Source organism: Polistes canadensis, unplaced genomic scaffold, assembly GCF_001313835.1.
Source record: "Polistes canadensis isolate GaletaPanama2010 unplaced genomic scaffold, ASM131383v1 scaffold_13, whole genome shotgun sequence".
NCBI classification, from domain to species: Eukaryota; Metazoa; Arthropoda; class Insecta; order Hymenoptera; family Vespidae; genus Polistes; species Polistes canadensis.
Genome location: NW_014569560.1, coordinates 1,386,051 through 1,411,073, shown reverse-complemented (window position 1 = coordinate 1,411,073; position 25,023 = coordinate 1,386,051). Strand labels below are relative to the sequence as shown.

The 25,023-nt window shown below is 25.6% G+C and overlaps 5 protein-coding genes across 7 annotated transcripts; 2 read left to right on the top strand and 3 right to left on the bottom strand.

The window, feature by feature from the left end:
• Positions 1–2,545: 2,545 nt before the first annotated feature.
• LOC106793345 (scavenger receptor class B member 1-like) lies at positions 2,546–13,011 on the top strand. 2 transcript variants are annotated; one of them, XM_014760207.1, is made up of 11 exons: positions 2,546–2,856; positions 5,737–5,826; positions 9,387–9,478; positions 9,572–9,732; positions 10,040–10,184; positions 10,419–10,619; positions 10,849–11,009; positions 11,443–11,729; positions 11,819–11,937; positions 12,072–12,197; positions 12,401–13,011. In XM_014760207.1, the coding sequence occupies exons 2-11, from the start codon at positions 5,793–5,795 to the stop codon at positions 12,692–12,694; spliced, it is 1,620 nt and encodes a 539-aa protein (XP_014615693.1). In that variant the 5' UTR covers positions 2,546–2,856; positions 5,737–5,792; the 3' UTR covers positions 12,695–13,011. The 2 variants fall into 2 exon arrangements, with proteins under 2 accessions (XP_014615693.1, XP_014615694.1); XM_014760208.1 differs by lacking the exon at positions 2,546–2,856 and adding an exon at positions 3,374–3,456.
• A 518-nt stretch (positions 13,012–13,529) lies between these two features.
• On the bottom strand, positions 13,530–16,793 carry LOC106793407 (serine/threonine-protein kinase pelle). Its single transcript, XM_014760305.1, has 5 exons — positions 16,688–16,793; positions 16,015–16,599; positions 15,291–15,908; positions 14,781–15,217; positions 13,530–14,637 (listed from the first exon to the last, which is right to left on the bottom strand). The coding sequence occupies exons 2-5, from the start codon at positions 16,121–16,123 to the stop codon at positions 14,296–14,298; spliced, it is 1,506 nt and encodes a 501-aa protein (XP_014615791.1). The 5' UTR covers positions 16,124–16,599; positions 16,688–16,793; the 3' UTR covers positions 13,530–14,295.
• Positions 16,794–16,900: 107 nt separating this feature from the next.
• LOC106793394 (thioredoxin-like protein 4A) lies at positions 16,901–17,972 on the top strand. Its single transcript, XM_014760290.1, has 3 exons — positions 16,901–17,231; positions 17,362–17,498; positions 17,605–17,972. Exons 1-3 carry the CDS (start codon positions 17,154–17,156, stop codon positions 17,816–17,818), a joined length of 429 nt encoding a protein of 142 aa, XP_014615776.1. The 5' UTR covers positions 16,901–17,153; the 3' UTR covers positions 17,819–17,972.
• Positions 17,973–18,027: 55 nt separating this feature from the next.
• Positions 18,028–23,480, bottom strand: LOC106793312 (tyrosine-protein phosphatase 10D-like). Its single transcript, XM_014760120.1, has 17 exons — positions 23,441–23,480; positions 23,328–23,369; positions 22,965–23,243; positions 22,563–22,880; positions 22,175–22,489; positions 21,811–22,098; positions 21,517–21,720; positions 21,319–21,424; positions 20,415–20,641; positions 20,265–20,341; positions 20,057–20,191; positions 19,859–19,981; positions 19,637–19,785; positions 19,404–19,539; positions 19,248–19,314; positions 18,741–19,168; positions 18,028–18,658 (listed from the first exon to the last, which is right to left on the bottom strand). The coding sequence occupies exons 1-16, from the start codon at positions 23,478–23,480 to the stop codon at positions 19,062–19,064; spliced, it is 2,613 nt and encodes an 870-aa protein (XP_014615606.1). The 3' UTR covers positions 18,028–18,658; positions 18,741–19,061.
• A 35-nt stretch (positions 23,481–23,515) lies between these two features.
• On the bottom strand, positions 23,516–24,714 carry LOC106793395. Of its 2 annotated transcripts, none has more exons than XR_001382412.1 (2): positions 24,637–24,714; positions 23,516–24,029 (listed from the first exon to the last, which is right to left on the bottom strand). XR_001382412.1 is itself a non-coding variant. In XM_014760291.1 (2 exons), the coding sequence occupies exons 1-2, from the start codon at positions 24,354–24,356 to the stop codon at positions 23,722–23,724; spliced, it is 333 nt and encodes a 110-aa protein (XP_014615777.1). In that variant the 5' UTR covers positions 24,357–24,359; the 3' UTR covers positions 23,516–23,721. The 2 variants fall into 2 exon arrangements, 1 of the variants encoding a protein (XP_014615777.1); XM_014760291.1 differs by lacking the exon at positions 24,637–24,714 and adding an exon at positions 24,332–24,359.
• Between the last annotated feature and the right edge of the window lie 309 nt (positions 24,715–25,023).

Genomic DNA, 25,023 nt, shown 5'->3' with positions numbered 1-25,023 from the left:
TAAATTTTTTATTAGTTACATGCATTATATGTTAATTAATACTAATTAGTATTATGATAATTAATTAATAGTATTATTATAATTAATTAAAGTAGTTGCCTTTTTTAGAATAATATATATGGCTTAAAATAAGTAGTTTCATTTAAAAAACAAATTTGATTTTTAAATCTCATAAAAAAAGGACTTTGAGAAATCGTTTACAACTATTTAATTCCACCAGTAGTACACTTTTCTCTTTTGAAATTTTTTAATATGATTGTAAACAAAGGAGATATTCAGGTGTTGTTTTAATCTTGAATCACCCTTATATGAGTATAGAGCATACTTGTTTTGCATATTTGGCTATCATTCCAAATAAGATAGGTATATTTTCTGATCATTATTTAGATTTATAAATTCATTATTTTTTTATAGTTATGTGTATGTAGTATATATATAGTTTTGGTTAAATTGTCATCATCAATCATAGTTCATTTACATTATATGAGGGATATTTAAATTTTGCAATATTTTGAATATATGTGTATCTTATATAAAATATAAGAGCATACAGTAAATAATAATAAAAAATCCCATCAAAAAACAGTAATGATTGGTTTGCTTCTACAGTATTGGATACTCGTTGATTTATTAATAAAAAAAATAACCATTTATAAACATTGATAAATGAAGTAATTAATAACAAGGTCCAAGCTATTAAATAGCTTCCATTTATCTAGCATACTTCTTGTTGTTTCAGTTAGATGAAATATTATTATCTATCTACATAATGAAATCATGAATATAAAAAATCAAAGCGATTCTGTATGATGTATAACTTCCGTGTACATTGTATACTTATTAATTTATCAATCGATGAAATTATAAATTTAAATGTAAATGATTAGAAAGGAGTATATAGTATAAGTAAGTACCTTTCGATAATTGTCAATAGTTTCATTAAAATTAATTTAAGGCTACGGTGTACACATACATAAATAAGAATGTCAGAATCAATAGCACTATGCACTAGACGTTGATAATAATTAATCATTCTTTATTTACGGAAGTGTAAACATATCAACAAGCATCTACGTGGCCTATACATTACATCGCTTACGTAAAACTTAATTCGAGTTTAGCGTGAACAAAAGGTGTAAATAAAACATATGATCAGAAGATATTTTCGTATGTCTTCAATTATTTATCTGTCTAATTAAGCCATGCACAATGAAGAACTTTAATGTACGGATACAAAAAAAAAACTCATGGTCAGGCTTCTGTATATTAAGGCAATGTGTCTAGGTAACAATAATATTCATTTTATGTATATAATTTAAAATATTTTTTAAATAATACGTTTTCTAAATAAAATAATGTCTGATTTTAATATTACTACTTGTATGCTAACAATATAAGTTATTTTATAAGAAGTTTCTACTTTGTTTCATTCAACTTATTTAGATTACATTAAAAATAAATAAACAGTCATAAAAAACAAGTGGTTACAAAATAATTACGTTTAATATTTCACTGATCTTTTAACTTCCAAGATTTTTCAAGAAGCTGAATCAATATCAATCTCGAGTGATTGCCTATAAAAAAAATTATACACATGAAGAAACACTAGTTTTTTTTTCTTTTATGAGAATGAAATAAAAGGCCAACTTATTCGCTCCTCTCTTGAGCTAAGATTCAATAATATTCTCGATTTAAAAAGTCGTTGGTGAAACCGGTCTAAATCGATTCGTGAAAGGAAAAAAAGATACTAAGAAATGTAAATAACTATTTATGAATAAGAATCTGAAAGTTATATATTTGAGATAAACGAGACACTCCGTTCCGATGCAAGATTTCCGTATATTTTATTAATTATTATTATCGATATATTATATATTATAACAGTTGTTTTGTCATAAATTTAATACAAATTTAATTTGAATTATTTTATGCTAAATTTTTTAGATACTACTACCCGACACTCTTTTTCTTTTTCTTTAAATATCACAAATAACATTTTATTAATATTTTAAAATAAACAAAAATATTTCTATAAAATATAACAAAAAGTTACACAATATATATATTTTATAATAATAATAATTTCGTACTATTAATTATTATAATAAATATTAATAAAAAACATATTTGCGAAATAAATAAAATTCGACGTAGCCCTTACACCTGTGTTTTCATTTTTTCTTTTTTTTAAATGTCATTACTAATACATCATATATTTAAAAAAGAAGAAAATAATTTTCTTTACAGAAATTTTTAATAATTAATTTTTAACGTTTACATTAATTAATACGATATTAACAATATTCTTTTCGTGATTTAAATCGATCTTCGTAATTTATTATATTTCTTTTTCGAAGCAACCTCATTATTAAATACAAATAGAAAAAATATATATCGTCACCTTATAATTCGTTTTTTTTTTATATTTTTTCGCGTCATCGTCTTCGTCTTCGTCGTCGTCGTCGTCGTCATCGTCATCGTTGTCATTGTCGGGGGGGGTTTATGAACGAGAGACAGTATAAAGCAGAGTGCACATCGGATTTGTACGCACTGGTATCAAGAGAAGAGGAAAACAGAGGAAGAGAGGAAGAGAGAGAGAAAGAAAGAGAGAGAGAAAGAGAGATAAAGAAAGAGAGTGAAAGAGAGAGAGACAAACGTGCTTGTAATGAGACATTTGTGATTATACATTATTACAAAAAATAATATAACAAAATTTGATTTATGTCTTTAAAAACTAGCTTCGAAAGATTGTTGTTAAAGCAAGTTATTATCATAGTGTGTTTACTTTTTATTTCGATCAATTTGTTGTCATCCGTTTGATTTATTATCGAGGGAAATATTTTGCACTTCTTCTTGGTGAGTGGTAATATTTATTTTTATTCATTCCAATTGTTTAATGATTATTTCACAGTTTTTCGTGTTCTAGATCTAGCAATAATAAACGGGTATTTTCAAATTTAATAAAAAAATGAACATTAATTTATATTCTTTACTATCTGGCTCATTGGATTTATTTAAATATGGATAATGTAATAATGCACAATAGGTGCATTAATTAAAATTGATGCGATCTTTGGTATTATTTTTAAAAGTAATTGCTTTCGACGGCGAGGGGTTTTAGGACAGTCGAGGGGGAGGGGACAAATGGTTATCAGTAAATTTTTGCTAGTAAAAAAAGAAAAAAAGAAATTTATTATAGTACGTTTCGAACCGACAGACTTGCATTTGCAAGTCAGATTGAGTATGGTTGCAATAAACAAAAAAAATACGAAGAGAAGAGAAGATAAGAAAAAACGAGAGTAAGAAATTAGTAAAGTGTAAGAAATTACGAAGAAAACAGTTAAATGAATTATATTGGAAAGATTAGAGCGAATAGGGAAAAATTTTCGAACAGAGTAAGCCTCAAGCTATGAAGTATTGGAAATATTTAGAAAAAAAGAAAAAAATATCGAAAAGGTATTTATAACAAATAGGGATATAGAATTATAGATAAGAAAAGCAATATAATAAAATTATAACATACATTATAGAATTGTTTACATGTGCTGTCAAAAATGTGACCCGCTTACGCGAATACAAGTTTTATATCTCTGTAGTATGTTGTTTATGACATGGCGAATTTCTTGTGGATATCTTAATTAATTTTTGCAATTGCATTCCTTATTATTTCAACTATAACATAAAGTTTAGCTATTTCAGTTGCTAAATTTCTTGTTTTAGTTTTCCTTAAAAATAAAAATGTATAATAATTAATGAAACATGGTTCAAAAAAGAGATTGAATAATCGGAAGTAAATCGAATGAAAAAAAAAGAAAAAAAAAGTGATAGAAAGAAAACCTCACAAAAGTTCAAATAAATTATAAGTTCTTATAAGTAAGTGCAAACTAAACATTGTCTAATTTTTATTTATGCACTTATCTCAAATCTTAAAAAGATGTTACTCGTACCCGTTTTCTTTTAGCTACTTAATTTCAATTAGTTAATCAGTTTGCCTTTTTCTACATATAGGTATAATATCTATAAATATACTAACAAAGAATGATTGTATTATCTATAAACTAATTAATGGATACACAATATTTTTCTTCGGAACACGGGATAAGACGTTGACCTCGACGTTTGATTCTTACTGCGAAAACAATTCCATATATGAATCAAACATCAAGTAACAAATAAATTTTATATCATACGAGTTGTAAATAAAAAGGGTTAACAAGAATAAGATCTATTGTTTTAACATGAATATATTTAGACTTAATTAATAGTCAACTAGATAGTTACTAATTTATGTGTCAGTGATTGATCATTGGTAGTATATATTGTGTTATACTAATTTACTGCATTATACACAAGTCTATGTGGGTTATTCTACGTTCAATTGTCGGCTATAATACTTTTTTTAGATGACTCCTTTCGATTCAATGTTGTCATGTTGTAAAATTTTTGTTTAAATGTATGCCATTCTCGATAGTTTCGAAAAAATGTTTAAAAAAAGTGCATTAACATCAGTAAAGCAGTGCATCAATGGAACTGATAATTTGCAAACTTTATTATCCCGTTTATTATATGTACGTTCAATACAGAAATGTTTTGAAAATATAATGTGCAATAGGATACAATGTGTCAAAATGCATATTTAAAAGAACACGATAAGAGTCTTTCGTTCCAGTTTTTCTTTATATTAATAGTTAGTAGTCTTATTATGGAAATTTGATTTTTAAAGGAATGAATCAAAAAGATTCAGGAAAAAAAAAGAATAATTAATACTAGTTTTTCCCCTTAGGAGAAAAAATCTTAGAACAAAGTTGCATTCATGCTAATATGTGATTTTGTTTACTTTCTAAAGAAAATATTTGAAAAAAAATACGACATTAGAAAAAAATTTCAACAAATTATCAAAACATTAACTTATCACTTGCAAATGAGTTTTTTCATTGAGGTTTTTTGAACAGAAATGCTGATCACGTTTTGAGAATGGGAAAAAATGGATCTCAAGAGATTCAACATATGAAAATCTTTTTTATAAATATGTATGCGTATATTTTATGCGTATTCAAAAATATCAATAAAAAAAGACTCTATGTTCTTGTAAGTTAAAATGAAATCCACAGTAGATATGTATATCATTGACGTGTCGTTCTGAGATATTCATGCGTAAGAAGAAAAAAACATTAATGCCATAATAGAAAAAGCGTATGCATTTCAGACGCAAAAAAAAAGAACTCTGAACGTTGTGTCAAGAAAAAATAAAGTGTTAAGAATTATGGTAAACATGTCTTAGAACTTTGTATATTCATGTGCATACATGGCGTTACCTATACATACAATTTTCTATCATCTTGTTTAATTTTTTTATGAAACTTACATCCTCTTTTATTATCCTTTATTTTTCCAAATACCGGTAATTAGAAAAATCGGTATTATTATCAAAGCTATTCGTTAGAAAATTATATTTTTTAAATATTATAAATATTTTTGCTTCATGTTTATTTTATTGTATATTGCATTATACTATATATTTTTATATGGAGTGATTCACATCAGCATTTCATATATTTCTCTGTTTAATATTATATATTATAATTAATAAAAAAGAAATCGCATATCATATGATGTTATAATGACTCGCACTGTATATCTATATGAAATGTAAGATGATATTATATATCTATATAGTAATGAATTATTCTATTATAATTATAAATATATTTTAATTGCTATTATAATTTTTGCTAGGTTTTAGAGTCAAAGTGGATAAATTAAGAAGAATCCGTGAAGTGTCAATTCCACCCATGAAATCGACGGTACCTTTTCAACAATTTAGAAGTGAGTAAATATTTTATTAATAAGCTTAATCAAACAATCAAGACCGCGTATATAAAATATATACTGATGTACAATACTTAAAATTTCTCTATGTTCTTGAACGTTTAGATTTCATTTTTAATTTATACAGATTTTTTTTATTAGATGACTATAAATAAAAGGAGTGCATTTTACACATGCAATTTAAAATAGTACTATATTAGTGTTTCAAATTATTTAGAAAGAAAAGAAAAGAAGGTACACAAAGTAATTAATATTGACAATAGATGAGCATACTTGTTTAACATTCCGTGATACGAGATAAAAAGAAACAAAGAAAATTATAAATAAAACGGCAGCGACAATATAATAAGCGTGTTTTCTTTTGAATAATTTCGCGATCTCTCTTAACACACCTGCTTGTCAAGTTCTTTATGAAGTTTCCCACCATGAAAATCAAGTCGCTTAAACTTAGATCGGGTCGCAACACTACATAAAATTTAACGAGTGAATTATTATCGTATAAATTAATATAATCCAAATATATTAATCCTTAATTTTATGGCATATTTTTTATGATTTTAATCTCATCGACAAAGAAATAAATGTAACAAAGCCTCGTTTTTAAATGAGCGTCAATAAGATGTGCATCAAAGTGCAATGATTTAATTGTGTACTAACACAATATCATCTTATATTTAATATATTAATAAGTAATATTTATATTTGCATGTATAATATGATAATTTTTGCACCATAAATCGCAATAATGCACATATTCACATTTAAATTAATTTCAATTTTTGTTTTTGGTAATTATTTATACATTCTGGACAAGAGGATAATTTGATTGAAGAATAAAAAAAGATATTTGATTGAAGTTGATTGAAATATTATCTTTAGAATCCTTTTTTGGCAGTATTTCTAGTAGTAGAAGATGATGTTTCAGGAACATGCGTTGCAGAACATGTGATTATTGCAGATGTAGAAGTTTTGGTTGAAACAAGATTAGATGTTAAACATTTTTTTTCGGGTTAAGATCTCAAATGAGTTTTTTTATAGGAAAAATAGTGAGAGGTACGAATAATGTTGCAACTTCTTATTGCTTATTTACTGAAAAGAAAAAGATTTATCTTAGTTTAAACAATACTAAATATTAGTAGAGTACAGTACTGTGTATTAGATATTCCTTAAATAATTGTTAATTAATCAAAAAAAGTGTATATTTTAATCTCAAAACGTGGATTTACCTTTCGATGTACCGTCCTCTTCGAAATTCCTCGTTAGACTGGCTCCGTTGTACTATATGAAAGTTCTTTTATTCAATGTTGTTTATATGACTTTGCGTAAAAGGAAATTCTATTTATTAGGAATATTATTCTCATTATACACATGCGCAACCTTTGGGAAGGTATAAAAACAATGATAAATGAAAAAAATTTTAACTTTCTTTCATGAAGGACAACAATGCCAGTCTAACAAAAGATTTCGAAGAGGACGGTTTATAATTATCGATTATATATCGATCGGATTAATATATCGATTGTATAATTTACTCCGTAATTTTATACAATAATATACATTTTTCGATTAATTAACAATCATTTGTTTAAACAAAATGTATTTTGCATTATTCTTTAATTTGCATTACTACTTTGCATTATTCTGACACACACACCCACACACATATACCATCTAATATTAAAACTTTGCAATATCGTCTTTAGTTTCTATTTCGTCTGATTGAACTAATCGTTGAGCGTAAATGTGAACACATAATAGTTTTATTTTAACTTTCAATTTCTTCGATAAATATTATCACAATTAAAAAAGAATCAAAAAGGAAAATCCATCCGTTATCATTTTTTTTAGTTCAAGATACTCAACAGGATAATTACATAAACGCTAATAATAATTACATAAAACGACATTCTCTAAAATGAAAGTTAGAAAGTTTTATATAAGAAATAAAGTTCGGAAAGTTGTACTCGATTTGACTTTTTCAGTTTCTTTTTTTTTTCTTCTTATATTTTAGATCTCTATTAATCGATTCTCATTGAATAAATCCCGTCTCTTACTCTTAATTACAAATCACGTTTAGTTTAATATTCTCGAATGATCAAGCGGACGGTTTGTTATTACATTTTTACTGAGATATTTCATAAAACTTTAAAGTCTATTTATTTACCATTGATCACAGATACAGTACGAAAAAGTAACTCGAATAATTTGTAAATTAATTAATTTTTTATACATATGTTAATAGTGTATAAAAACTAAAATTATAAAATATAATTAATGTCGATAAAATACTGACATAAGACTTGATACGTGATGTAATTAAGATCATAAAAAAATAATCGTTAGATGTTTCATTTTCTATCGACATTAACAAAAAATTATATTTTATTACTAACATAATTAGTTGGTTACATTTGTTACATTTTTTTTCACTCAGCATATTTATAATTATTGAAAATTATCGTATAATATGATTATTAAATAGAGATTATTTTTAATAAAAATATACTAGACAAATAACACTTTTTATTGAAAAAATTTGCATTCTTATAAGAAATAAAAACAGTCCATAGCAGCAAATAAAAACTGGTATGGTATATATACACATATACAATCGGAGACAAAAATAAGTGGATAAGTATTAAAAAAAACAATAGTTTTTAGCGGAACAATTAAATTTAAGATTTACATTAGTTAATATGTATTTATATATTAATAAATGTAATTATATAATATTATTATATCATTTATATCTCGTTCGCAGAAGACAACAATTCACAGTTAAGAAATGTATAAAAATTTATTCAATTTTTATATATATACCAATGAGTAACTTATGAATATATTTATACATGTACATAATGTTACATTTCATCCACTCCTAAGTTTACGTCACCTTATTTCAAAATAAATTAGAATATACATTATTTACTTTCCTGTTTATATTGAAATGTATAATTACTCACAGATTAATTTTTTCTACAACACATATTTCAATATTATTCATTCATTTTTTTCTTACAAGGCTGTGATTATATATTTATTTTGTAATCATTGATACAATTTCCATGCTAACTATTAGATACACTCCTACAAACGATTACTTTTGTTGACCGACGATGAATATATGAATATTTGCTAGAAATTATTTTAATATGAAACTTGAAAAATGAGAAATAAGTGATTTATTTAAATATAATATTAATTCTGAATAACAAAATTAATATCTTATGAGATATTTCAAATTTTATTTTTAAGACCCTATAACCAAATTATTTTCTAAAACAACTAGTTTAAATGAATAATAAAATTCCTCTTATATGCTTTCTTTTAAAAATGCCTAGTTATTTCATGTAAGATCAAGAATTTTCACGATTTAACTAAAGCATACAATATAACGGTAAAATATACATAAATAAAATTAGCATTTTTTATACTAAATATTTTGACATTACTTATTGGTCAATCCAATACATAGGTGTATTTCGAATAAAGATTAACGTTAAAACAGATATAAGAAAACGCGGAAGGTTTTAAACAAAAATTATTTTATTTTTCAGAATGCATCATTCTATTTATAGTCGGCATGGTTTGCAGCGTATTGAGTTATACAATCTATATCGTCAATCCTCTTAAAATGATACTAGATTACGTAAGTACAATAAAAGAAGTTCACATCCATATATTTTGATATATAAAAAAAACTCCCTTTTAAAAAAAAAAAAATATTTGTTTCTTTCTCTAGAATTTAGATATGAAACCAAACTCATTCATTTTCTCGTTATGGAAAAAGCCTCCCATCGATATATTCCATAAAGTATATATTTTCAACATCACCAATCCCGTTGAGTTTTCAAAAGGTACGGAGAAACTTAAACTCGAGGAAGTTGGGCCTTATGTATATCAGTAAGTATACTTGAATTTTAATTATACAAAGATGATGTTTCTATTAATTTACAAAAAGACAAGAACTGTTTAAATTATGTAAATATATTTAAAAAAAAAAATATTTCATTTATGTAATCTTAAAATTGGAAGAGAATAATGCGTGAGAGACAAAATACATTTTTTAAATATTTCAAATGTCTTATGTGTTAGATCATTTTTACAATCATCGGTTTATATATTATATAAATTTTACTTAATATTTACATCTTACATTTACATATTTTATTTGCATTCTAACGTATACTTATTTATTGATTGATCGTAGAGAATTCTTAGAACAAACAAATGTAACGTTTAACGACAACGGCACTATAACTTATACTCCAAGAAGGACTGTATTCTTCGTACCAGAATTATCAAAGAGCGATCCCAAGGAGGATTTTGTTAACATACCAAATATTGCAATGTTGGTAAGCGATAAAACCAATAATATATTATTAATTATTAATAATATATTATATTATCATATTAACTATAAAAAATCTGTATGAAAAGTACAAACCAGAATTATTAGTTTATAACTAACTAAAATATAAAAACCTTAAGTTAGGCATATTTAGTACCTTAATATTTTGGGGAATCATTATATACATGCAAGTATGTTATTATATATATATACTTACATAGACCAATTTACGTTTCAGGGCATAGCGTCTGCGTTATCCGATGCCGGATTTTTTATTAATTATCTTATGACGCAATTGACTAATATGATCGGTAGTGAACCCATACTGAATATCACGGCTTATGATTTTTTATGGGGTTACGAAGATAATTTAGTAAAATTAGCGGCAGGAATATTACCGGCTTACCTTCAATTTAGAAAATTAGGTCTCCTTGATAGGGTATGTGTATAATTTAAAATTTTAACGAATTAATATTTTAAATATTTTTTACTGTAACTTCAAAGCATTTAAACTTTTACAAAATTTATTATTAACGCGCGATAATCTATTCGTTTTGTCATTTTTTAACGCAAATTTCATTGAAAAAAAATCTCTACGTTTAGTAGGCTTTTAAAATCAGTTCTTCCATATTGAATATATGCCAATAAAAATAAATGTTTTTGTATAGATGTATGACGAGGGTAAAAACATCATAAATATAAATATTCGTAAAAACGATGATATGAGGGACGAAAATGGACGTTACTTCAGTATTCAAACCTATAATGGAAGTCCCGGATTGTCTCAATGGGGATATCGTGAGGAGACAAAAAACAAAACTTATCCGGAGTAAGTTTGCGTGAATAGTAATAATTGATAAAAAATAATTGTTTATGCAATTTCTCATTGTTATACAAAGGTTTACGATTATCTTTGAAGAATATAAGATACGGAAAACTATTTATATTTTATAATAAAATATTAATTAATCTTGCAGAAAAATGTATGAATTAAATTTGTATTATTTCTAAGATAGATGTTCATGAATTTCGCGCATGAAATAATAATATTTGAATATTTGAAAATGACTGGTGATTCAATAAGTCTTTTTTTAGTTGAAATTAAAAATAAATTTTAAATGAAAATATCATATTTTTATCGCAAATTCCATAGAACAAAAAATAACAATTGTATTTGAAATCGTAACAATTATTGAATCAGCAGATATATGAAATAATGTATAACTTAAATATTTACAGCAATACGTACGTTTGATTTACAGAAATACATTGTGTAATAGTATTCGTGGTGCTTCAGAAGGAGGAGTGTTTCCACCAAATATAGACAAACGTGCTGTCTTTCGAGTTTTTCGAAAATCTTTTTGCAGAACGTTACCAATAGTATTTAAGGAAGATATTTTCATTGATGGAGATATTCCGACTTATGTTTATAAAATGTCGGATGATTTTTTAGATCCTCCAGACAAAAATCCTGACAATGAATGTTACTGTCGCAAATTGAAAAAATGTTATAGAAAAGGATTGTCTGACTTGACGGCATGTTATTATAGTATGTATCTTAAATAATTACTTTTTTTTCTATTTTAATTCTAAAAAATAATTTTAAATATCCTAAATTAAATTTTCTTTTTTTATCAGATATCCCATCAGCCGTATCTTTACCACATTTCCTTAACGGTGATCCAAGTTTATTAGACGATGTGGAAGGTCTTCATCCAAATCCAGAAAAACACGCTACACGGATTGTAATTCAACCTGTAAGTTATAGTAGTTAACATATGACTCTTGTGTCTTTAATATCCGTTGAAAACACTTCGTCGTATTTAATACTGTATCTTCTTTTCTTGGTCTATGAAAATACTTACAAATTTCAATTATTTTATTTTTGTAGGACATAGGTATGGTGGTAGGAATAAATTCAAGAATACAAACGAATCTTGTGATGCATTACACGCAGTATAATCCTAAAACCAAACCATTTAACAATATAACGATACCATTGTTTTGGTCCGATTTGGTAAGTTTTACAATCTACATATACAATTTACATTATAAATTATTTTTAATACATACACGGTGACACAGAGATGTTTTCGTACAAACGTTGTTAACGTACTCTACATAGTAAATGAAACTAAAGATTATTTCAAATTTATGCTCTGTCCACTTCATTCCATCCAGAACTATATATATTAATTTTTTAAATTATGTTATTCACAGACGACTGCATCTCTGTCAAGTGATTTGTTATTTCTGCTAAGATTGATTCTTATTGTATTGCCTGTCATACAAACTATGGTAATGTATTTATTAATAATTAGTGGCATAACACTGATAACTTTATCGCTAGTATCATCTATTTGGGTATTTAATCAGCATCGACATCAACAATCTGAGTTCATCAGTAGTGATAGTGCGGATTTAAGGATACCTTTAAAATATGATCAAAATACGACTATTCATATTTTACCAAATATACAAAATATAAAATCAAAATCGAACTTATGTAGTTAATCGAAGATAACAAATACAAATGTATGTTATCACTTCCTAGATAATTAAAATTTTCATAACAGGAACTAAGAAAATAAGATGAAATGTAATTTAAATGTGATAAAATCTGATAAAAATTGCATAATCTAAATTATTTTATATAATGGATCAGAGAGATTACAAATTTCTGCTTATTTTATGTATGTATGTATGTATATATTATACAGTACTTTTTTTGTAAAAAAAGATGCTAAAACTCATTTTTTATAAGAAAATTATATTCAAATATAAAGAATAGAGATCTAAATATACTACATACATTCTTCAATAAACAAAAAACAAATAATTTATCGAGTTTAAATTTACTTGCATCATTTTCAAAGTAACAAGAAGAATTAACTAGTCCATCTCTAGTTAAAGGATTAAATAGCACTAATTCTGAGTCTAGTACCAAAATTATGTATAAATAATTTTATAGCACAAAATAATGCTATTATTTTTACTTTTTATATTATTATTACTATTATTATTATTATTATTATTATTATTATTATTATTATTATTATTATTATTATTATTATTATTATTATTATTATTATTATTCTCACATGCAATAACCAAGGAATTGTTTTCTCTTTCTCACCTGTAATCTGTATCTGTCTTTCTCTCTCATGTACTCTTTAAATCCATTCATCAACATTTGCATCCCTCTTTCATCCTTTACTAAAAGAACCCTTTCATCCTAACTAAAATTACTTTAATAAATAATATCCAAAAAATATAAAATATGTAAATAAATTATTGTAAAAACAAGAACAGCAATGCTAGAAAAAAGAATAAGATTGTATAGGATTTAGATCATTATTAATTTATAATTATTTTAACCATCATTAAATTATATTTAATAAATTATATGTTTAATATATTGTCCAATTGTGTAAGAAATTGTCACAAATTAATTTTAATATTTTATATATTAAATATCTTATAGATTTTATAGATATTAAATATTTAACCCTTTCGCTGCGGAGTGCAGCTAACGCGTCGAAGACAAACGAATTAATAGCCATTATTTTGCAGTTATTAATAGTAACAAATGCAAAAAAATGCACGGCGTCTATAGGCGCTGTTCACCTAGGAGAAGCGTCTATAGTTTAGCGTCTAAAGGCACTGTTCGCAGCGAAAGGGTTAATAATACAAAATATAATTTACTTTTGTTTTATATATAAAAATTATACATATATCACTTTCCATTTGCATTATTTAGATCATATAACTAAACATCTTTTTACAGTTAATTTTAGGTGTAGGAATTAATTTGATGTCTTTTTAACAAATTTAGTAATTATTTATAAAGTAATCATACATCTGTTATTCTTCAAAATAATCTCCATTATTCTCGATGATTTTGATCCATCTTTCAGACAATTACCCAATTTCTTGTCAAAAAAAATTACGATTTTGATGCAATGAATTTAATATCAAGGCATCGAATTAATTGCTACACCAATAATTATAAAATATATACTTAATACCTAAGTATTATTAATACTTAGATACTAGTATAAACAAGTGTAATACCAATTGAATCTTATTATCAGCAATGAAAGTCTATAACAATATTATAAACCATCTAGTTTACGAAACACTAATTCCATTTCAGGCCTGTCTTGAGCAAGTCGATTGGAACACCATTTTCCTAATACTATAAAGTTGCTATACACTTGTTTATCTTCTTCTCCTGCTTTCTTATCAATTAATAAATGAAGATTTTGATCTTCGAAATGATCTATAAATTCTTTTAAAAATTTATTTTTTGGTCTATTATTATCATAAGCTTGAAGTCCAGTAGCTAATTCAAACAATACAATTCCATAACTATAGGTATCTATTTTTATAGATAATTGCTTTTTATATATAAAATCATCTGGCAAGTATGGTCTCGTACCATGAATTCTACTCACCTAACAAAAGAAAAAATATAATTAAAATTTTCAATGAAATTATTAAAATGTTTATTTTAAATTATTTAATTAATCCTTTCGCGGTCGCAAAAGGATTAATACTTATTTAATATTTTACATTAGCTAATTTATTAATATATTACCATCATAAAATTTTTTTCACCCTCTTTCGCCAAACCAAAATCTCCAATTTTAGGTTCATAATTATTATTTAGTAAAATATTTGCGCTCTTGATATCACCGTGAATTAAAGGTTTTTCTCCAATAGTATGCAGATATTGTAATCCACGTGCAGTACCTTTTGCAATTTCATGACGTTGCAGCCAAGAGAGCGGCCGACTTTTATTTTTTAGGAGTAAATTATCTTCCAAGGAACCATTTTGCATCAATTGATACACAAGACAAGGTATTTGACCGTCTAAGCAGTAAGCATATAATGACAAAATATTTTCATGTGGATAAGAATTCAATATTTCTATTTCTTTAAGTGATTGCTTAAGTTGAATTAAATAGCTTTCATCAGAATTAGACTTTTTGTATTCGAGCCTTTTAATAGCTACATTTGTGTTTTTCCATGTACCTATAAAAGTTTCAATTTTTACTTGTGATATTAATATGTAACAGTAAAGTAAATATTACAACGAATAAATTACCTCTATAAACTACTCCAAAACCTCCTTTTCCTAATATATTATGTTTTGACCAACTATTTGTAGCACTTTCAAGTTCACTATATGGTACACATGGTAAAGTTGCTTCAGGCTTCAATATAGGTAATTGAGATTTTTTAGAATTAGTTTTATTTTGTTTTAGAGATAATAAACGATTTGCTAAAGAAGGCACAAGTAAATTATTTGTGTTACTCGATACATCTACAGATTGTAGATTATCCAAAGATTGATTTATTATTTTATAAGATGCTTGTTTGGTATTTTCATCTACAATTATTTTTCTAGCATCTGGTCTCGGAGAAATCCTTTGATTAAAATTTTGTATACCGATCTTTAAATCCTTGATATCTTCAGTCACTTGTTGATTATTAGATATCTTTGAACGATTATCATTGTTTTTATTTAATAAGCAATGAAATTTTGTATCAACAAATGGCTTTAAAAAAATCATAGTTTTGTAATGTTTCATTTTTAATAATAAAATATATAGTTCCAAAATGGTATGATTTTGAAGGCCCCAATTATTTAATAACTCATTCGTAGGACTTTTTAGTTTTCGTAAACTGCAAATAATGGATACATCATATTGCATCCATTTACCTAAAAAATTGTAACAGGAAAAAATACTAGATAATGTTATTCTCAAAATTGTAATGCAAAAGTAGAAAGAACCTTATATTTTTAACTTTTTCTAATAGATAATTACCTGCCAGTTCTTCCCATTGATCGTCTTGATCTAATATTTTACAGATTTCAAATCTTTCTAATGCTGGCAATTGATAAATATATTTAACAGTATTTTTTAACGAAGTCATAGTAATAAAATATATTTATCTACGCAAAAAAGTACAGTAATAACAAAATCTTTCAACAGACGACATACGTAATAACCAACAAAATTCCACTTCAGCATTCCGTCACTAATCATAACCTATTATGTGGGATTTCCACTGACAATGAATAATCACGTCAGAAGTTAGACTAATATATAAAATAATAAATTTGAACTCGTCGGTAAGGTAGAGTTACCATCGTATGGACAAAACATAAATAAGTAAACTTCTGTACTGAACACCAGAAGGGGGGGGGGGTAATAGTAGGTACTTAACGCGATGACGGTACAATACTATCAAAGAATGTAGTTATGACGATACAATACTATCAATTAAAAACATAAACATGTGTGAGCCTTCAGAAATGCATTTATACATATATTTTAAAAAGTAGTCATTTAAGGTGTTCCAGTAGAAAAAAATCTCAAAGATATGTTGTTAAATGCAACGATGATCACCTATAACAAGAAGAAAACTATATTAATCATACAATCAAGTGGTAGGATAACGGTTTAAAATTGACTGTATATATAAGATAGTGAATACTTATGACTGTAATGAGAAATGATGATATATTGACTCGTGAACAATAACGATCGAGTTGCTGAGGAAGTCCCAAATATAGGGACGAAACGTTCAACTGATAAATAGATTGTTCATCTAATTTAAACCTGTCCAAAAAAATATCCCTAAGATTAAACTTAGTAATAATATTAGAAAAATTTTGGATAAGAAAAAAAATTTATTATATTAACATTTACTTATTTATGTTTTGTCCATACAATGGTAACTCTACCTTACCGACAGAAACAAATCAATAAGAAACAGTAATACCAATCGTGGTAGAAAATCGAAATAACGTAGTCTTAAACAATTTGTAGAAGAATGTGTTGTAGAATATTAAGGGACTTGTGTTTTTCCTGTTCTATCGCATAATATCAAATTTGTAAAAGATATATTGCATGTGTATAATTTTATTATAACTTAAGTATTATTTTAAAAATACAACAAAATGTCTTATATGTTATCACATCTTCATAATGGATGGCAAGTTGATCAAGCCATTTTATCAGAAGAAGATCGAGTAGTTGTAAGTTTTAAACATATTATTCAAATAATCAAGTTTATAATTAATAATTGAACATTGTCGATAAAATATTCATATAAAGTTGTCATTTTATTATTTTGATTTAAATTTTCTTTGGTGATATTTTGATTAGGTTATAAGGTTTGGTCATGATTGGGATCCAACATGCATGAAAATGGATGAAGTTCTTTATAACATCGCAGAGAAAGTTAAAAATTTTGCGGTAATTTATTTAGTAGATATCACAGAAGTTCCTGATTTCAACAAAATGTAAGTTTACTTAATGAATAATGTTGATGTCATTTTTATTTGAGCAATTATACTGAGGCAACCATAAAAAAGATATTAGACATAATTGTTATAAATCATTTTTTAGGTATGAGTTATATGATCCTTGCACTGTTATGTTTTTCTTTAGAAATAAACATATAATGATTGATCTAGGTACAGGAAATAATAACAAAATTAATTGGACACTTGAAGATAAACAAGAAATGATAGATATTATTGAAACAGTTTATAGAGGTGCGAGGAAAGGACGTGGTTTGGTTGTTTCACCAAAAGATTATTCTACAAAATATCGATATTAATTTATCTAATAAATTTATTTATTTTAAATGCAGAAAGTATTATTTTACATTAAAATGTTAAACTAATTAAGTGTACTACACAGTACTGTTTGTATATAAATAATTTTCATAATGGTAAATATATATAAATGATAAAAAAGTTACATATAGAGAAATATATATGTATATATTTCTTATATTACATTTTTATAATATTTTGTCTAATAACAATAAAAATCTATAAATATATTTTTTAATAATTTTACGCTTATATAATATCATGATTACAATTATATGCTATTAATTACTTTAAGCAGAGATTTGTAAACTTTTTCTATTTTCGGCGACCTTGCTGAATTCAAATTTTTTTAAGGTACTCCATGTCAAATTCTAACAAGTTTGTCTTACAAAAAAATTAGAAGTTCTTTTTATTAGATTGACTAAAAATACATAAAAATGTTTTATTTGTGAAGGTTTCTGCAAACAGTTATTATTAAATGAGTTAATGGTTTACATCAAGCCTGCTAAATTTTGCATTTTATCACAGAATTGGAAATAGAAATAAAATTATACGAATACTTTCTAATATTTCGAGGCACTTTGTGAAAAAGCCGTGGTTCCCCAAGGCGCCACGGCGTACACTTATTTGTTGTTTGGGAAATTTAAAGTATTTGCTTAAAGTCTTCATACGTGATAAAATATTTTACAATTATATTTAACATTATAAATTATTATTAATGGCTAGTTCACACAATAAGTATATACATTAAAGAGTTAACTAAAGAGAATAAAAGTAATTTTACCATGTTTGCTATTCTCATTATATTTTATCGTCTCTTTTAGTTTCATTATTATATTGTTCTGTAAAAAAAATAATATGCACCATTATTCAATTAAAATGAATTAAAATCTATTCAAGATTACTCTAGATTAAGTTGCTTACTTTGGTTTGTAAAAATTTAACTTTGTACAAATTTATCTTTTGGAGTTGTATAGAATTCATGTTCAGTTTATAAAATTCATTAGGTAAATCTTTTGTTCAATTTTACGTTCATTGAGTCAGACATTGACAAGGCACATATTTGATCATATATTTGTTGACATTTGAAAATAGAGTAAATATTGCTCCTAAATAAGATTCATTTTATCAGTATTAAAAAAAATAGTGAAAAGTTTACTTTTTTTTAGTAGTATTTATAATCAGTTTTATCTAAATAATAATTTAATAATAACAAACAAAATCAGTGCAATTTATGTGAAAAAGTCACATACATGTTTCAAGATTTACTTTATGGCTGCCATCTGAGTTCATTGTTTCACTTGCACTTTTAGAATTGTTATCATGCACTGGATCCACAGGAGGTGGCTTATCTGTATTATAAATAAGCTTAATGTTATTTTTATTTTGTCAAGAAATCTAATTATTTATTATTATTGTTGAAGAACTTACACGTCTTTAAAAAATATGGATTTTTAAGAACCTGCATTAAACAGTTATATATGTAGGTATATTGGCTCTAGAATAATAAAAAAAACGTGTTATCAGAGTAATTAATCTGTTGCATATATAATGACCTTTTCTATAATTTTTAATTCTATTGCATACCTCTCGTTGAACCATGTTTATTCTATGATGTCTTAATCTATAGACAGTTCCAAACACATCTAGTTTTCTATTATCTCTAAGATATTGTAAAAGAATATCAATTGCTATGAGAGTACCTGTTCTACCAATTCCTGCACTAGAAAAATATATTTACATCATTAACACATTATTTTTGTAATTTATTATTAAAAAAAAAAATAATGTTGTTCTCTAATAACAGTATATTGTAATACCTGCAATGGACAACAACAAAACCTTTATTAGTGCCAATATTACGACGCAAAATTTGACAAAAATTGATCATTGAATCAAAATCCTCTGGAACGTCATGGTCTGGCCATTCTTTAAAATGAAAATGTGTTATCGTTTTCTTTTTATTTTCCTATAAAAGTAACAACATTAAAATATAACTTATAGCAAAAATATAATAAAAATATTTTATACTAAATAGAAACCTTTTGCAATATCAATGTCCTTTGAGTGTATGTTCTAAAATCTAATTCGCTTGTACATCGTATTGTTATATTTTCATATCCAAAAGTTTCTCTAATTATTGGATAATATTGATGACACTTTACCTAAAAAAATAGTGTGTATAAATATTTTATCTGAATTATAATCAGTTCATTACTATCATATGAAGTAATACTTACTTTATCCTTTTCAACTAATTGAGTTAACATAACAATAATATTTATTTCATATTGATCAATCATTCTCCAAAAATCATATGTTGTATCTTCTTTTGGTCCTTGACAAGCTATATATTCATCTTCTCCACTATAACCCTATCATTTAATTTATGTGTTATCATAGTGTATCGTAATGTATAGTAAATTCATAATTTTATATTTTACTTACTTTTATAAATGAGGCATTAATATAATCGGTGTTAGGATCATTATCAATTACTTCTAATTTAACTCTTGAGAAATCATCTGTAAACATGAATATTAAATTAATATGATTTGTATATAGAATCTTTATGTTTAAGTGATATGTAATTCATACATGGTAAAATATCAGAATATCGATTTTTTTTTCTATTAGCTTGTAAACAAGCAGTATTCGTTGGCATTTGTAGATCCACACTTAAAGTTTGAAGTAACCTAAATTCATTACTTAATTTACCAGGATTGTCAATAAGTTCTTGACAATGTGCAAGAAATTTTTTTCTTGTAAATGGAGTAGGTATTGGTGATCCAGGCATATCAGCATTTAAAAACTGACGAAATATTCTGAAATAATAAAAATAAATTGCCTAATATTTAGTAATTTAAAACTTATTTTCACAATTCAAGTCATTGATCACAATGAACCAAATCATTAATCAGAATTTATTAGAATATATTCAATTGCAATGATACAAAGTATAATTAATAATCATTATTGATATCATATGATCAACTGTATTTAAATAAAATTTAGTAATGAGAGAATACTTTTTAAATTAGAATAACAAATTCTAGTACACGCACTTTATTCAAAAAATATATGTTTTACTTCATCAAAAATTGGAAACCGTAACTAAATATAATGACTGAACTTTAATGAAGTTGTAACACTATTTGTATTACTTTAGTTTAAATACAACAATGATAAACATATAATATGACTAATTATGATTTTGTGGTTAACCATTACTTTTTGTAACTACTATATGTGACATATACTCTGCATTCATATGACAAATGCATTCAATGGCCTTGGCTCTTATAGCTATAACATCCTTCTGAGTCACAGAATAAATATTGATTATTTCTCACAAATGTGTAACTGACCAATGTAACTAACTATATGTATATTGAATGTCTTTACATTGAAGAAATTAATTCTATATAATATTTTCATATTGAAAAAGTTCTATAAAAAAACAATAAAAATAAAATTAAAAAAAAGAATAGTTTGAACTCACGTATATGGAGAACATTTTCGTACAAGAAGCATTGTAGTTGTCAAAATACCCAAAAGTAAAATTCCAAGCACAATTCCAATTACAGCTCCGACGTCTAACTCTGCATCTACAATGAAGATTATTCTTTAGATAGAATAATAAAAATGAATGTAACACATATATAGAGTTTATTTCATCGTGATCTGTTTTAATACAAACTTGTTTTTATCAAAAAAGTAGGCGAATCCGTAAAACCTCCAGAAGTAAATGCACGCATTCTAACATCATACCATGTATCTGATTTAAGTGGTCCATTACAATATAATCGTCCATTTGAATTAGATGATATTTCTTTACAAGCTGTATCTTCACCAAGTACATATTTTACTGCTTTTATGTGACCATAGTCAGCAATATAATTTGCTAAAATGAATACACAAATACTTATCAATTATATATTCCAGCAGAAAAGTTCTTTCTTCTTTTTTTTTTATTTACTTATATTTTACTCACGAAAAGGTTGCCATCTTGGTCTAGTAGCTTGGTAAGATATAGAAAAATCATTTTTCATGGATTCCTCCCATGATGAAACATTTGGCCATCCATTTTGGGTCAAATTAAATTTCATTTTTGAAGCAACATTATATCCCTTTCTTGAAACCATAATAGCATAATATTTAATTTCACCATTATCATCAGAAAATAATGGAAGTAAAATGGTGACTGATGTAGTAGACCTGCGTGCTTTATATGCATCTATAGTAATTGATTTTATATATTCTTCATTGGGTTCTAATGGAACTGTAATAATAAATCAGATCATAAATATATAATATTTTTAATTTATAAAAAAGAAAAACTATTGTATAAAACATACTTCCTGGTTCTGTTACAAATGTTATAACATTACTATCATTACTCCAACCTGCAGCAGTTCTAGCTTTAGCAGTTGCAGTATAATTAGTGTACGGTTTTCCTTTTGAATATTCAAATGATGTGGCAGTAATATTTCTAATGATAACAAGACCAGAAATATTATCAGTACACGATTCTGGTCTTTCAGATAACTTATTCCATGTAAATTTTATTTCATACTCTATCAATACTTCTGGCAGATATGTGGGCTTCTCCAAAGTAAAGATAAATTGAGTATCTGTTACATTTATTACGTTAATAGTAGGTGGAGGTAATACTAAAAAGAATTAATACTGTAATATTCCACGTATTTGCTATGCACAATAATATATGTATTTTTAAATATTTACTATCTTCTAGTGTTGTAATGTTTGTTGGTTCACTTAATGAACTGTTTCCTGCCTCATTAATAACAAATGCTTCGCATAAATATGTTGTATTAGGGCTAAGATCTGTTACTGTTATATTTGCCAATATCGTATGATTATTCAAGCTTGTTTGAACATTCCCTGCTTTTGGTACGTAACCGTGTCCATTCGTTTTCACATAATTACATGTAACTATTAAAGATTCCAGTTCACAATTATTTGCTACATTTGTAATACTCCATGTCATTGATATATTAAAAATCCCAGGTTCATATGCAAATAATACAGGAGATTGTGTTACTAACAAATTAAAACAAATAATATAATTACTTATAATTAGTAATCTGATTAAATAAATAGATTTTCAATGTCACTGTTACATACTATTTTTATTTGTTCTTCCTTCAGTAGTAGCTAACATTCCATTTGAAGAATCTTTACCAAATGCAATAACACGAATCATATAGGAAGTACAAGCATGTAAATCCTTTATAACTATTGATGTATTTGTGGTATCCGAGATTTTATAAAAAGTTGACTCCATGTTAGATATTATAACACGATATGTTTGAACACATCGTCTTCCAATTATTGGCGGTAACCAATGAATTTTTAAAGCAAGATCATCGGGTTCTGCGATCAATGACTGTGGCTCACCCGGTGCTATGGATAAGTTATACCAATAGTGTTTATATTTTTATATATATATGTAATTTTTTTCATAGCTTATAATCTTAAAAATCTTACTTATTGTTCTTGTTATGTGAGATTTGGTTTCTCCAGCTGATTCTGTAGAATTAGTTACTATTTTAATAGTATAAATATATTTTGTGCAAGGATCAAGACTCTGTTCAATATACTTTGTAATGTTAGTAATGTAAACTTCTTTATTATTTTCATCGCAATTATTTTCAATGCATTTTATAACTTTGTAATAATTAATACAATTAATATATTTATTAGGAGTATCCCAAGTCAATTCCACGCCAGTTTTATTCTCATTGTTTATTTCAGTATTATCAAGTTCAGAAATAAATAAATTTTGGACATTTTCGATATAGGTAACTAAAATGTAAATGTAAATATGTGCATTGATCAATCGTTAAATATCTAATAATACGTCAAATACATATATATATCATCAACGATACTCACGATTAGAACTCGTTTTGTGCGTTATATTAATACCATTTGATCTAATATGTCCTACGACTACAAATACCTCAAATGTATAAGATGTACATGGAATAAGCTCGGTAACATTATATGTTATATAATATGACTGATTTGTTATATTTTTCGATTTTTTGATCTGATCATTGTATGTTACAATAGTATAATTCAGTAGAATATCCTTTACAGCTGGACATGGCCCAATCCAAGAAATTGATATACTTTCTGTATCAACTACTCTGACCGTCAATTCCTTTACATCTTCAATCTCTAAAACTACAAAAATTTATTTTTATTTTTTTCCTTCTTTTCCATAAATTCAATAAATATTTCATAGCGCATATTACAGTTCATAGATTTAATATATACTATATTATAACTATAATAATATATAAGATATAATAATATAATATATATAATATATATAATATTAATATATAATATATTAATATATATAATATTCAAACAAATATACATATTTTATTATTTTTTGTTAATTTATATTTAAACATATGGGCACACCTTAATTTTTTTTCACGATATTTGTTTATACAATATTTTTTACATATTTTATTTACCTCTACACGCAAATTGCAAAAACATGCATTATGTACTGCGCAGAAAAAAAAATGTTATATTTGAAAATTAATTTATTATTATTATTATCACTATTACTATATTATTGTATTTTTTTAAAAATAATCATTTCTCTCTTTTATATGTTCTTTTTAAATGAAATATTTTTTATTAATAGATTTCTATATATTAAATTGCTTTTATTTTATCTAATAATTTGTATTAGTTTAAAATAAATTATATAATTTCTGTAAATTAATTTTTAAATGACTTGACACACGATTTTGTTGTCACGGTATGCACTCACCATGTAAAAAGAGATCCAGATGTATTTATAGACTCACCTATTCCGTCTATCGCATTTGATTCCGCGCATAGATTAAAATGAATTCGGGCTTGATCGTTATTAAATTCAGGTGAAGAATATAGCTCTTTGTATTTCTTAACATATTCAGGAATGAAACTTTTCGTAGGCGTATTAATGTCTCCTCCCGTTTTAGATAAACTTTCGTCCTTATCAAAGGAAGAGTATTTTTGGATAATGTTCGATGTTATCTCAGAATTTTCATTCCTTTCATTCGTACCCTCCTCTCCGAATGCATACAAAATTCGTAAAGTGTAAAGTACCAATTGTAAATATTTTCTCGATATCATTTCTTTCATCTTTTTATCTGAATATTATATTAAAAAAAAA